At 35.2% G+C, this 15,142-nt stretch overlaps 1 protein-coding gene and 1 pseudogene across 1 annotated transcript; one reads left to right on the top strand and one right to left on the bottom strand.

The window, feature by feature from the left end:
• LOC104772560 lies at positions 2,097–5,803 on the bottom strand (annotated as a pseudogene).
• LOC104772559 lies at positions 14,105–14,952 on the top strand. Its single transcript, XM_010497160.1, has 3 exons — positions 14,105–14,245; positions 14,332–14,538; positions 14,626–14,952. The coding sequence occupies exons 1-3, from the start codon at positions 14,105–14,107 to the stop codon at positions 14,950–14,952; spliced, it is 675 nt and encodes a 224-aa protein (XP_010495462.1).

Raw genomic sequence — 15,142 nt, 5'->3', positions numbered from 1 at the left:
CATGATACACAAATGCATGATCTTTTGCAAAAAGACTTGATCGAGCATATCTGGCAAAATTTGGTGCAACCGCACAATAAATCTTACTCCAAATTCTGTTTAATNCTGAAAAATGATCAGAAATGGATCACGGAGGAGTGTAGCCATAAGCGGACTAAACTCGCTTCAGATGGAGCAGGAGCATCCTCACCCGGAGAGTGCAATGATGGAGCTGAGATGAGGCCTCCGGGGGTTAAAGCTTCTAAGAAAAAAGGGAAGAAACCGGCTGTGACTATTGATGTAGAGGATGGTTCTGTTGGTAAGCTAGACAAGATCATTGCAATGAAAGAACAAGAACAAGCGGCTAAAGAGAGACACGGCAAAATGAGACTGCTAGACAGCCTCCTTAACAAGACTGAACTAACAAGTGCCGAACAACTTCTTAGGGACAAACTCGTTGACCAAATGTTGACAAACACTTAGGTTTGGGTTTAACTCTTTTGTGTGTAACTATCCTCTTTTGTGTTTAACTCTTGTTTTCATTAAACTTATGCTATATGTTGTTTGTTTAACACTTGTTTTGTTTTTTGTTCTTTTGTTTCAGGTTTTGCGACAACAAATTAAGGTGATACGAGAAGGGAAACATGTGTTGTCAAAGACATAGATGTGTTGTGTTTACACCCGTGGAGGGGTGTTGTTTTTAGTTGTTGTNTCGCTTCAGATGGAGCAGGAGCATCCTCACCCGGAGAGTGCAAGGATGGATCCGAGATGAGACCTCCGGGAGTTAAAGCTGCTAAGAAAAAAGGGAAGCAACCGGTTGTTAGTATTGATGTAGAGGATGGGTCTGTGGTTAAGTTGGATAAGATAATCGCAATGAAGGATCAAGAACAAGCGGCTAAAGAGAGGAACAGCAAAATGAGACTGCTAGATAGCCTCCTTAACAAGTCTGAACTAACACCCACTGAAGCTCTACTTAGAGACAAACTGGTTGACCAAATGTTGACAAACATTTAGGTTTCAATTTTATATCTCTTGTTTGTCTTGTTTGTTTATCTTGTTTATCTTGTTTATCTTGTTTATCTTGTTTGTTTATCTCAGGTTTAATTAATATTCGTTTCAAGTTTTGGGACAAATGTGTTAAGGAGTCTCGTGAAGGGAAACATGTTGTGTTGTGTCGTGTGTTGAAGCAAGATGGAAGCTAGATGGAAGCGAGTTGTAACCAGTGAATTAGGGATGTTTTTTAGTGTCATTCACGGGTCTGTCTTTTGTTGTGTTGTTGTGTACTTCGGTTGTAACCCGTGAATGGGTGTTGGTTTTTTGTATCATTCACGTGTTTGTCTTTTGTTGTCCTGTTGCGTATCACGGTTGTTGTAACCCGTGAATGAGAGCATCTATCATCCTGCATAACATGATAGTGGAAGACGAACGACATGACTACAATTTCTACGATCCAGCGGAATTCCATCACGGAGAAGGAAGCGGAAGTTCTCATGTCGATTTATCATATTCTACAGATATCCCAACAAATCTACATAATATGATGGGCATTCGAAATGATGTTCATGATACACAAATGCATGATCTTTTGCAAAAAGACTTGATTGAGCATATCTGGCAAAAATTTGGTGCAACCGCACAATAAATCTTACTCCAAACTATGTTTAATATGTATAATATTTTGAATTTTATAAAATATGTTTACTATTCCGTATTTTGTAAAATATGTTTAAGTTTGTAAAATATTGTTTTCTATTTTATGTAATATAAAAATTTTAAATAATTGTTTTATCATTTTACATAATTAAAGTTTGATAATTAATAAATCAAATTAAAAAAATTATTATTTAAATGTTTGAGTAACCTCTTTGGGGTTCTCTAGTAATAGGGTAATTTTGCTTAGGTTCTCTTAGAGTTACTTAACTTAATTTATGATTATTTATATAATTAATTAATGTGAGAGTAACCATGGTGGGTTACTCCACTAATGATGGTTTAACTCATCTAATTATTATAATCAATAACATATCAGACCACATATTCTAAAAACTAGTTTCAAAAAACCCCTGTCTTTAGTATACTGCCTAAGAAAGGTAAAGAATTTTGAATCTTATATCCTATACACAACTCTATGTGTTCAACTAATGTTACTTCGACTTAAAACAAATCGACTGTGCCAGCTTCGGTTTTTCCCTGTTTCAATAGTCGATAGCAACACAGTCAACAAGTCCTCTGCTTCTTCCTCCGATGGAAGCTCTACGTTGGTCTGTAGAAGCGGCTGAGCTGAAGGATTGTTCCATCGTTTTCGTGCCGGGCTGCTCTTCTTTTGCTGGTCCTGTCTCCAGTTCCATACACCATCTGAATTGCTTCCTATGACGCGGACAACTCCACCGCTGCAATCTGTATGTATTACACTCTCCAAACCGATTTCCCTTTCGATATTCCATACCAAATCAATTGGAACTCCGAGAAATCCCGGTTTTCTGAAACCTACTAAGCTTGGGCTGCTTAGAACCAATACCAGTCTCCCTGTGATTACAATGAACGCTCCTTCTTGCTTCAGGGCCTTGCACTTCACTAATTTCTCTCCTTTGAACTTCAGGGAATCTCCAACCTCCATAAGTACTGCTGTCCCCACCGCTTCTTCCCATGAGTAAGGCCTGAGAGGTTGTTCCCTGCTCAGAGGCCTGGGAAGGCGAAGCCTATGTCTTTGGGATCTTATGTTATGAATTCTGCTTCGGTTTCTGATACTTTGTGCGGTTTTTCCAGTTACCTCAAGGATACTAGCCGTTGGTCTGGCCACCAGTCCAGTAATCCCCATGGCCACTCCTGAACCATATAGTCACCCAGTTAATACATGCATAAAATTACAAAGCCAGAAACAAATGACAGCGTGAGCAATGGTTCTCGCCTAATTACCTGAGATGACGCCTGGAAGACCATGTTTCTCAGCTCCTCGTATTGGTGATTGAAGGAGACCAGTAAGTCCCTGTGATTAACATGGCGACGGACTACTTTTAAGCAAAGTATAAATCAACAATGATGGCAGAAATTTTCATCTCATCTATAACCAATTAAAGAAAATTTGCAAGAAACAATTCAGTGTTCCCTTTTCAGCTGTTGTTTTTTTTTTTTTTCAGCACAAGCAAACTTAATTCTTCTTCCAAGTTCAAACTTCAAAGACATAGTGAACACCAAATTAGAATATAAATCGTACTTCCAATGAAAGTGCAAAAAATATACCTCAAACACTTCGCCTATAACTCCTTTGCTACGCGACCCTTCACCCAATTGCTGCTTCTCCATCCTTGCAACATCATGCTCATTGAATGTAAATGCAACAATACCCTGCAACAAATTGGAAATTCTGTGAATATTTTCTTGAAGGTAGCATCTGCACCATAGAGTTTTAAGCAAAGAGAGACATCGTACCTTGTGTGCAGCTTTACTAAATTGAATGGCAGCATCACTTAAAGCATAAACTGTGCTACTCAAGAGACTTGTGGTTCCATAAGCCATTCCTTGAATAATTCTTGCGTGGCTCTGTTCAAATAATCCAGTTTTACGTATATGGATATAGTAACAAGAAATTATTTTAATCATAACCTCTGAGGTACTCCTGCCGGGAGGGAATCCCATGGGATTTCCAAATGCAAATGCAAATCCAAATGAGTTTCATAACCAAATGCAAAGGTACTCCTGACAGAAAATCTTTAATTCCAAATGCAAATCCCAGAGGGAATCCCATGGGATTTCCAATAACACCAGCAGGCTGTACACCTTTAATAATCAGAGGTAAACTGGTATAGCGATTGTTTTAATTATCACGTTTCTTTCTTTCTCCTTCCCCTTTTTGTTTTGATTTTGTTTTTTCAAAAGTTATAAACACAAAAACAAACCAAGAACAAAAACGATATTGGAAAGAAACATCATTTATTAAAATCAACAAACACACCTTCAAAGTAGAGAACATTACATGATCCCAAAGCATGGACCTTATTTTACACATATATAAACACAACAAAAGTTGAAATGCTTACTCGAGCCACACATGATCCAAAAAGATAAACCTTTAGAGAAAAATAAAACTAGAGAGTAAGTCTTTTATTGGAGATAGACACGACATGGACTTCGATCTGATGAACCCAATAAACAGTCTTGTAACCTTCCTCCTTAAGTTCCTCCAGCTCCAAAGTAAACTCCGATGGCATCAATAGCCTGACCGGAGCATCCGTGGAACCCAAGAAGGTTTTTTCCATATTTACCCTCAAAGATGAATTCTTTTCCAACTGGCTTTCCTGACGAATCGGTCACCCCGAATATTGGCGAGGTTCTTCCAGTAGAGGTTTTGAAGACTAGTGATTTGATCAACACTGTGTTATAGCGGTTAACATGATCATATCTTCCACCGACGGATGTGATCCACAACAAACTGGATTTCATTTGCCATTAGAAACAAACAATTTATAAACATTTAAACGGTGGATAAGAACCAATCGACTAAAAAAACAAAGTCATGATATTTTTATTACCTCTTTCAGTTCCCCGCGAATCGTTCCGTGCTCATGCGTTTCAATTTCTCCATCCTTTTTGTATTCGATTTTGATATAAGACACACAGTCAATATCTTTTCCAACAGTTATTTTCTTCACACCATCGAAAACACCATCATCAAAGGCAACTCCTCCTATGTTGCCTCCCACTGCTTCAATCTTTTGGGGTGTGGGAATTGACCAAAAATATGCACCAATGGCATCAATAGCCTGACCAGAGCGTCCATGGAATCCAATAAGCTTTCCTCCATTTGTCCCCTCTAGCATGAATTCTGTCCCACTTGGACTTGCACCAAATATTGGAGAAGTACTTCCAAAAGAAGTTTTGAAGAACAACGATTTGATCAGAACTGTCTTATAGCGATTAACATAATCGTAGCTTCCACCAACAGATATGATGTTTTCATTTGGATAGGCCACATCAAACTAGATTTCATTTTCCATCAAAAACAAAAACATTACAACTATTAAAAGATATGGTAAAAAGACATACTGAAAAATATAATAACAAATTCACATTATTTATATTACCTCTTTTAGTTCTCAGCGAATCGTCCCATGTTCACGGGTTTCAATTTCTCCGTCTTTTTCATATTCGATCTTGATATAAGAAACACAGTCAATGTCTTTTCCCACAGTTATTTTCTTCACACCGTCGAAAATACCATCGTCAAATGCATCTCCATTGTTACCACCCACTTCTTCAATCTTTTCTGGTGCAGGTGCAGGAACTAGCGAAAAGTATGCACCAATGGCATCAATAGCCTGACCAGAGCGTCCGTAGAATCCAATAAGCTTTCCTCCATTTTTACCCTCGAGCATGATTTCTTCCCCATATGAGTAACCGAACGTTGGAGAAGTTCTCCCATAAGAAGTTTTGAAGATTAGCGATGTGATCAACACTGTGTTATAGCGGCTAACATAATCGTAGCTTCCACCAACAGATGTAATAGATTCTTTCGGGTAATCAACAACAAACTGGATTTGATTTGCCATTAGAAACAAACAATTTATAAAATTTATAAAAGGTTGATATATAAGAACTGACCAAATAAAAACAATGTCAAGATGTTTATATAGATTACCTCGTTCAACTCCCCGCGAATCGTCCCATGCTCAAGAGTTACAAATTCTCCATCTTTTACGTATTCGATCTTGATATAAGACACACAGTCAATATCATTTCCAACAGTTATTTTCTTCACACCATCGAAAACACCATCATCGAATACAACTCCCATGTTACCACCAACGGGTCCTATCTTCTCAGACATTGTTTCGATCTCTTATCTTCAATGAAAAACCTGAACGATTCAGATTCCTATTTTAGAAACACATAAGATAGAAGGAACAACATAATGGTTACTTGTAAAGAAAACATTGGAAGAAGAAGTAACGCAAACTCTATTAATGAGAACATAAGTTGACATCTCCACTTCTACTATGAGAATATTATTGTATTCTATATCTTCGAAGGAGTACACTGATTTTTTTTAACGTACTTAAATTACTTACATGAACATATTGGTATTGGTGATAACGTATAACTACAATAAGTTCAAACAACAATGGATGCATGGCAAAACTAAGTTAAATACGAAAGCAAGGATGGAGTCATATCGGACTATCATAACGTGTGAATAGAAAATGTTGACAAAAAAAGTGGAGAGAGAGAGAGAGAGAGAGTCTCCTCACGCTTGTGCTATTAGATTGGAGATGAGCTGTGACTGTGAGATGTGGAGTAATGCTACTCCCTATTTATTGACACTCCTTTTTACTTTTTACTATTTACACTTTCACATTTTTAACCATCTTGCTAAGTTACTCACCAACGTCTATCAACCAAAACCTGGAAGATTTGTATGTGGGGGGGATGTGAAGACGTGGAAGAACGTTGTTATAATGAATTTCACGTGTCGAATATTATTAGAAAACAAAAAATAAAAACGTAGAAGATTTGTAAGTGAGAAGATGTGAAGTCGAAAAAAGTTGTTGACTAAATTTTAGCTTATTTAAACTAATTGATACCCCTGCTACAATACCTGCTGAACTTTATTTTTAATAGAATTTTTTAAAAAATTTGTTATGTTATATTAGTTTTAAACCACCTCGACATATAATTTTGACATTTTACATTTAACCAATTGTCATTAAGAGGGGATTGATTTTATTTGTTTATAGTTATTAACATTAACTATATTCTAAATTTTATATATACTAAATGTAAATTTTAAATGGCATTGTATCTTATAACATCTGAGTTATACTAATAAGTACTTAGAAATGTATTTACGTTTGATTTGGCATATTTATTTATTTATTTAACCATTACATGATAATGTATAAATATTAAATCCTTTTGATTAAATAGTGTATAATTTATATAAAAATCCAAATTTTTGAATTCAATATGAGTAGTATACATTCACATAATTTTTCAAAAAATATAAGTTCAATATTATTTAAAATGCTATGTATTTGTTACTTTCAAATGTTTTTTTAGATTTGAAAATACATAATTCACGTTACATTTTTAACTTATTAATTTAATGTGATTATTGAACTGCATATTACATCAATATTATAATAAGTGTGATTATAATGTACTATTGTGCCACTGTAATGGAAACTTAAATATTGTATTTGTAATTTTCCGCAAAAAAAAAAACGACCATATATATGTAAATGACAATGTAACGTATAATATGTATATGTCAACAATTGAAAATTACGAACTCAAATTAAAAACATGAAAAAGTTTATAGTTATGTTTACTTCCTAGTGAATGATTAAATATTATACACTTGAGGTTAGCTGTTTCATGATGATCGAGACTTGCGCGAAGACCTTGTATGCGCCAGGAGGAACATGGAAGCATTGAATTGTTCAGATTCATCTTGTTAACAAAAAAAAAATTTGTTCAGATTTATAAGGATTTGAACAATTTTATCAAAAAGATCGTTTATTCCTCGTATCTAACAATCTTCTAAAAATTGCTTAAATGTTTAGTGTCCTGTGTGTAACAACAATTTATTTCTTGGTTTTAGTTTTTCTATTTTGACTAAAAAATAAAAAAAAATACACATCAGCAAATTAAAATACACATCATTTTCGATTTTCCACGTCACAACTCAAAAAAAAAATGAACGGCTGAGTTATAGTATTTACGGGAAGACGAAAGGTCTCGTCGATTCATATGACGGCTGAGTTATAATGTTTTGTGGCTGAGTTATCACAAGAAATAATCTGAAAGCAAACAGTTGATTTATATTACTTGAATGCTAAGTTACAGTATTTACGGGAAAACGAAAGGTCTCGTCGATTCATATGACGGCTGAGTTATAATGTTTTGTGCCTGAGTTATCACAAGGAATAATCTGAAAGCAGAAAACGAAAGGTCTCGTCGATTAATATGACGACTGAGTTATAATGCTTGACGCCTGAATTATTACACAAAATAAAACAAATGTATTACAATAATACTGTATCGGACAAATTTTCGCTTTGTGTCCAACTTGTTTACATCGAGAGCATGCGTTTAGCTCATGGCTAAACGCGTCCAATCCGTAGTCTTCAAGAACAAGCTCCACAAGCTTGTCGTGTGTTGTGCCTCCATCTATCTGCACAACTATACACCCTCTATAGTCGGTGTTAAATACGTATCTCTATTTCTTTACCCAATTATCAGAAACAACTAGTACCGAATGAAAGAAAATGAAAAACAAGGTGAAGAAGAAGGTAAAAACCATGTGATTACTTCCAAGTTTCATATGACTATCTAATATCAAATATAGTTTGAACTTTGAACTAATATGCAACAAGCAAACATCTTCGCAGCATTGCGCACGGAAAGCTTGCAATGCTTACATTATGATTTCTATTAGCTGTTTAACTTCGCACGACTTTTTTGACTGGTTAAATAAAAGACCAACTCGTTTTGAATTATTAAAGTCTTTTACTAACTCTGCAGCGACCTTCTTCGATCGCTTAACAACAAATAACTGAAAGAAAAAAAATGAATGAAAAAAGGAAAGAAAGCAAAAAAATATCTCATTTATTTTTTATCATTTATGATTTTGAAAAATAAGACCGAAACTTATATTGGTTGGACGTAATAAATAACTATTATAAAATTTCTACAATTTTAAGAGAGAAACAAAGAAAACCAAAAAAACTAAATGGGCTAGGATATATGTACGATGGAGAATTAGTCGTCTTCCCTGCTACCTACCCTTAGATTAGAGAAGAGCTATGGCCTATGGGGTGTGGCGTAATGTTACTATCAATTTACTGAAACTTATTTTTATTTTTTATTTTACTTTTTATTGTATACATGGGAAAATAAGATATTTTCCTCCTGAGAACTATCGTATCAAACCAAATAAAATTCAAACTTTAACTTCAGTTTATATATCCATTAAAGAAAAGTTTAACACAAATTTTTCCCCGAAAAAAAAGTTTTATATTTAAATCTCCCTGAATCTGGGTCACATTAGTTCACACTTTAAACCCAAATTAAACCAAATATTGTAACCCAGATTTGGGGAATATTTAAATATAGAACTCTTGTTTTGGGGAGAAATATGTGTAGAACTTTTCGTTGGTGTATATATAGATCGGGGTTAAAGTTTGGGCTCTATCTGGCTTGATACGATAGTTCTCAAAGAGAAATATCTTCTCTCCCAATCACACCAAACCCGATCCAGAACTACACAAGAGTCTCACAAAGCCACATGAACCACAAACCACACAGCACATAAACACGAAAATCAGAGAATTTCAAGATTAGATAAGTCATAGTCATGCACTCAACGTGTGTGGTTACACATTTTCTTTCTAGAGTTAAGAATTTAAATTTATGAAATTGGAATCGATTTGGAGATTTAGTTTTTTTCAATTTAATAAATGATGTCTTGTTTGGGGTAAAAAAACGTGGTCGTTTATGCTAAATGGAAACAGATCACGTGTAGTTAAACTCATTTTTAAGATCTTAACAGAAAATTAACGTCGTGGCTAAAACGGCGAGGTCAACAAAAATCTGCTAGTTTATGGTCAAATCAACGAAAATTTTGTGATTAAAATGACATCTTTAAAGTTGGTGATTAAAACGTCCCAAAATTAAATTAGAAATTTTTCCCACTAATTAAATATTATACACTTTGAGGTTAGCTGTTATATGCGCATAAGGAACATGGAATCATTAAATTGTTCAGATTATGGGTTTTTATAAAATTCATAAAATAGCATTATTCAAAACAACGTGTGTGGGTTACAAGTGAGTTGGTGACTAGTGACTACAAAATAACGTGCTGTTTAATTTGCATGACTTATGATAAATAAAAACTCACCTGTTTTAAAATAATAAAGTAGTCTTCTAATACTAGTGAGAATATATTTCAGATTAATAAATAATTACTTTTTTGTCGACTAATAAATAATTACTTATTATGACAATATTTATGTATTCCTTTATTATCAAATATATTTTTACAAAGTTTTTGTAGTCTTTATAGTTTTCAATCATAAGATTATGTACTAGATGTGGTACTCTTAATTAGCACTTTTTTGGTACTGATATAGTTTGGTATTATTTTATTTTTTTGGTAAAAAAACGTGTACATTTATATATCACCAATCGAACTCATAAATATTTTACTAATTGCTCTTAACAAGGTAATAATAAAATATAAAACGTTAGAGAATCATCATCATTATCCATTTATGATAGGCACGTCGACATGTAGTGACAACAAGAATAATCATGTCTTTGCACGACAACATCGTCGTCGTACCATGCATTGCGCATGGAAAGCTTGCAATCCTTTTACTATGATTTCTAGCTGTAACTTTGCACGATCTTTTGGACAGGTTTAATAAAACATCAACTCGTTTTAATAATAAAGTCTTTTACTAACTCTCTGCAGCGACCTCCTTCGATTTGAAAAAATAATTATTTATTTTGTATCATTTATGATTTTTTAAAAAAATAAGACCGAAACTTATATTTGTTGGACGTAATAAATAACTATCATTTCTACTTCACTGCTCAGCTTGAAGATGCATTTATTGTAACACAGTCTTTTTTGTTGAATATAATTTTACATTCATACAAAAAAATAAAATAAAATAAATAAATAACTATTATAAAATTTCTACAATTTTAACAGGATGAAGAAACAAAGAAAACCAAAGACTAAATTGGTTAGGACAATATCTACGATGGTTTAATAGTTGGACCATATGTAAGTTTGCTGTCTTTACTTGATTAAATATTCCACACGTGAAAATCATTATAACATCTTACGAGATCATTATATTCTCACTGTACCTCCCTTATTTGTCTTGTTCTAGACGATAGTTTCTGCGAGTGAGTTCACGGTAGAGTTATTGTTGCATTGTCTGGCTTGCTGCCGCTAATCTTCAGCTCGCTTACCGGAGAGCTATTCTGGCTAGTCGGTTTGATCTTTGGTGGTGACCAGACCTTTGCACAAATCTCTCTTGTGGCCACCAAGCAATACAAGAAAACAGGGTATTTACGACTACGTTTGGCGACTAAATGCGTAGTCAAGAAATTAAGCGACTATTTGCCAACTATCTTACGACTATTTTACAACTGCGTAGTATTAGTCGTAACTCAGACGTTATTTGCCGACTAAATACAATAATCGGTATTGTAGTCATTGATTAACGACCATTATACGACTAAATGGGAAGAACTTAATTTTGTTGGATCAAAGCAGCTAATTTGGCGACTACGTAGCAACTCTTTCTAATAGTCGGTAATTTGGCTACTAAGTAGTGACTAATGATTTGGCATTCTTCACAAATATATAAACTATAAATACATGCATCATGTTGTGGCATTCTCATATTAATCTCATTTTCAAAAGAACAAACAAAATATATGTATACTTATTATTAATTATTAATTGTTAATTGTTTTAGACTTGAGCTTTTGTTTTCTATTAGTACAGTTGTGAATTGGTTGCAAAGTGAAAAATTACCTATAAAAGGTGAAGCTCAAGAAAATGTATATGAATCAGTAGATCTGATCTTTTAAAATTAGTATCTTCATTTATGCTAAGTCATAAAATGTAATTTTAATTTAAAAATAGAAAATGTAATTTTTATTATAGTAAGTATATATGTAAATAATGTTTGTAAATTTAAAGTGATCAATATATTATGTAGTGTATATATAAGTAGTATGCTTTAAATAATATGTAAAGTAAATTAAATTATATGTTTTTTATAAAATTAATGTTGGCTACTGATTGGCGACAAAAAAGTGACTAAATTCATAAAAATTGTTATTACGTCTTGGACTAGATTTTGGACCAGATTTTGGACCCCAAAACAAGCCCAATTGTTTAAAATATTTTGCACCAACTGATCCGCGACTAATAAGCGACTAAGTTTAAAACATTTTGGGTTAATTAAACCCGGGAATCCATTTACGCGGTCCAGCCCATAACCCTAACAAACGAGATAACCCTAATTTTTCAACCCTAATCTCTCATTTCTCACCATCCTTCATCTTTCTTCTGCCAAATTCTCTCTCAATCGCCGAAACCCTAATCTCTCAATCTTATTTCTCACCATCCTTCGTCTTCCTCCTGCCAATTCTCACGATGCGTCCTCTTAAGAAGCCTGGACGAAAGAGGAATGTTGTCGCCAACGCTACTCTCAGAGTCGGTGGCTCTAACCCTCCGTCGAAGGTGAGAAGAGTCAACCCTCTACCGCCTCAATACAACTTCACGCCGGCGGCTCAAAATCCTACGCCTCAGACGCCACAAGTACCAGTCCGCGTTTCCCCCCAACTTTCGACGTCAGCCGCACTGCAGGTCAGAAACTATCCACCACCATAGACTCTATTTCAGAACTCCGTGAATCGAAGCGTTGATGACCAACCAACTCGGTCATTACCAGAAGTTCAGAACAATCCTCCGGTGAGATCGAATCCTTTGCATGATTCTGCAAGATCTCCAGCTCAGAACAATCCTCCGGTTCGATCGAATCCATTGCATGATTCTGCGAGATCTGCAGCTCAGAACTCTCCAGCTCAAAGTCATCCTTCTTCTCACGGTAACAACTTTGATGAGTCAGATCCAGTGTTGCCGGAACTCCGGAAGGACACGTTGAGGGCTCTTAACGCCATACTTATGGTGCCGGACCGTCATACTTTTACCACCGTCCTCTCTCCGGAACCGAAGCCTAACACGACTTGGTATGTAAACACGTATAAATCTCCAGCTCATAACATGTTTTCATATGTTTTCTTCTAGATTAGAGTTTGTTTTCTAGATTAGAGTCGATGACTTCGTTGATTTTAGATGACACACAACATCACTATTGTTTATTGTTTTGTCGAGTACTATTGTTTATTGTTTTGTCGAGTACATGAACTATTGTTTATTGTGTTTGTCATTCCCAAGTCTCTCATCATTTAGTAGTAACTAGAAGAGTATATGTGTTTTGTCATGAACTATTGTTTATTGTGTTTGTCATTCCCAAGTCTCTCATCATTTAGTAGTAACTAGAAGAGTATATATGTGTTTTGTCATGAACTATTGTTTATTGTGAATACATGAACTATTGATTATTGTGTTTGTCATTCACGAGTCTGACTTGATTCTTATGTTATGAGGNTCCGGTTCGATCGAATCCATTGCATGATTCTGCGAGATCTACAGCTTAGAACTCTCCAGCTCAAAGTCATCCTTCTTCTCACGGTAACAACTTTGATGAGTCAGATCCAGTGTTGCCGGAACTCCGGGAGGACACGTTGAGGGCTCTTAACGCCATACTTATGGTGCCGGACCGTCATACTTTTACCACCGTCCTCTCTCCGGAACCGAAGCCTAACACGACTTGGTATGTAAACACGTATAAATCTCCAGCTCATAACATGTTTTCATATGTTTTCTTCTAGATTAGAGTTTGTTTTCTAGATTAGAGTCGATGACTTCGTTGATTTTAGATGACACACAACATCACTATTGTTTATTGTTTTGTCGAGTACTATTGTTTATTGTTTTGTCGAGTACATGAACTATTGTTTATTGTGTTTGTCATTCCCAAGTCTCTCATCATTTAGTAGTAACTAGAAGAGTATATGTGTTTTGTCATGAACTATTGTTTATTGTGAATACATGAACTATTGTTTATTGTGTTTGTCATTCACGAGTCTGACTTGATTCTTATGTTATGAGGTTTACTCGGGATGCCAGATCACAACTGGTGCGGAAGATTACAAAGGTTTTTACAAACAAATTTGATGGTCTATTCTACAATTGGTAATGTGTGCCTCCGGATAGAAGAGAAAGATACTTCCTTGAGTTTGCGGTATATTTTTCTGTCATATATCATTTATAGATAGGTTTTAATTGTTGCTTATCACTAACTTAATTCTATTTTCTTTTTCCTAGAAAACACACACTTGGGATCCATTGATAACAGGGACAGTGCAACATTTTTTCTATGAGATATGTCAACGCCGGATGAAGAACATGGTAAGCGACGTTAGGACTAGTCGAGTGCAACCTAAATGGATCGAGGGTGAACTCTAGAAAACAATGGTTGCGCAGTGGGATACTGAAGAAGCACAAGAAAGGAGTCAAATCTATTCCAATGCTCGTATGTCAGACCGTAATGGTCTCGGTCCACACTCGCATTTATCTGGGCCAACATCGTATCAACAAGTCAAACAAGGCTTGGTGAGTAACTTTAACTTATGTCTTAACCTTTTTTTTGTAACTTTAACTTATGTCTTAAACTTTTTTTTATTTTTGTAACATTCCAGGAAGAGAAACTTGGGAGACCGGTGAGTCTTGGTGAGGTTTTCAAAGAGACACATACAAGGCCAGATGGTACGTATGTCGATCGAAAAGCCGAGAAGATCTTCTCAACTTATGAGAAAAACTTACAAGCTAAGATATCTGAGATCGAGTCAGATCCTTCACGAGCTCAGGAGCTCACAGCAGAAGATTATACGACCATCTTTCTTCAGGTAAAGTACCATTTTCACAATCTATATTTAAAGAGTCTTCAAAACTTTCATTTTCAGAACTAACAGTTTCATTTTTTCTTTTCTAAGTCCACTGAGAAGGATTCACGAGGTAATCTTTTTGGACTTGGAAGCCTCAAGGATCATCTTCAGGATCTTCTCAATGGCAAGAGCTATCAACGAGGAGAGTCGTCATCGTTTGTAGCATTACAAGAGCAAGTGAAGGAAGCTCATCGTATAATTGAAGAACAAGCTGCTCGTGAAGCAGAACACTCCAAAGTTCAGGCTGCGCAACAGAAGAAGATAGAGCACTTGGAAAAGTTCATCCGTAAGATGTGTCCGGCCTATGTTGAATTCCAAGAGTCTGAATCAAGTGATGCATCCACCGCCACTCCAACACAACAACCTCCTTCTTAGGTTACTTCTTAGGCTACTTATTCGGCTACTTATTATGGTTTAGATTCTCTTTTGGTTATTATGAACTTGTCACTTTGGGATGATGTGTCAATCATAGTTTTTGATTGATCACTTTTGGTTCTCTTTTTGTAATTGCTAATGTGGTGAACAAATTACTATTGTGGTGAACTTTTGGTTATTAAAAATATGA

The sequence above is a fragment of the Camelina sativa genome, chromosome 20, assembly GCF_000633955.1.
Source record: "Camelina sativa cultivar DH55 chromosome 20, Cs, whole genome shotgun sequence".
Lineage (NCBI taxonomy): Eukaryota > Viridiplantae > Streptophyta > Magnoliopsida > Brassicales > Brassicaceae > Camelina > Camelina sativa.
Note: the sequence above shows the minus strand (reverse complement) of the source record. Positions and strands in the feature narration are given on the sequence as shown.

Bases quoted from the DNA above. Each gene is read 5' to 3' on its own strand.
- LOC104772559 (XM_010497160.1), top strand. From the start codon at position 14,105: ATGGTTGCGCAGTGGGATACTGAAGAAGCACAAGAAAGGAGTCAAATC. The intron at 14,246-14,331 runs GTGAGTAACTTT...GTAACATTCCAG, and splicing joins AACAAGTCAAACAAGGCTTG to GAAGAGAAACTTGGGAGACC. The intron at 14,539-14,625 runs GTAAAGTACCAT...TTCTTTTCTAAG, and splicing joins ATACGACCATCTTTCTTCAG to TCCACTGAGAAGGATTCACG.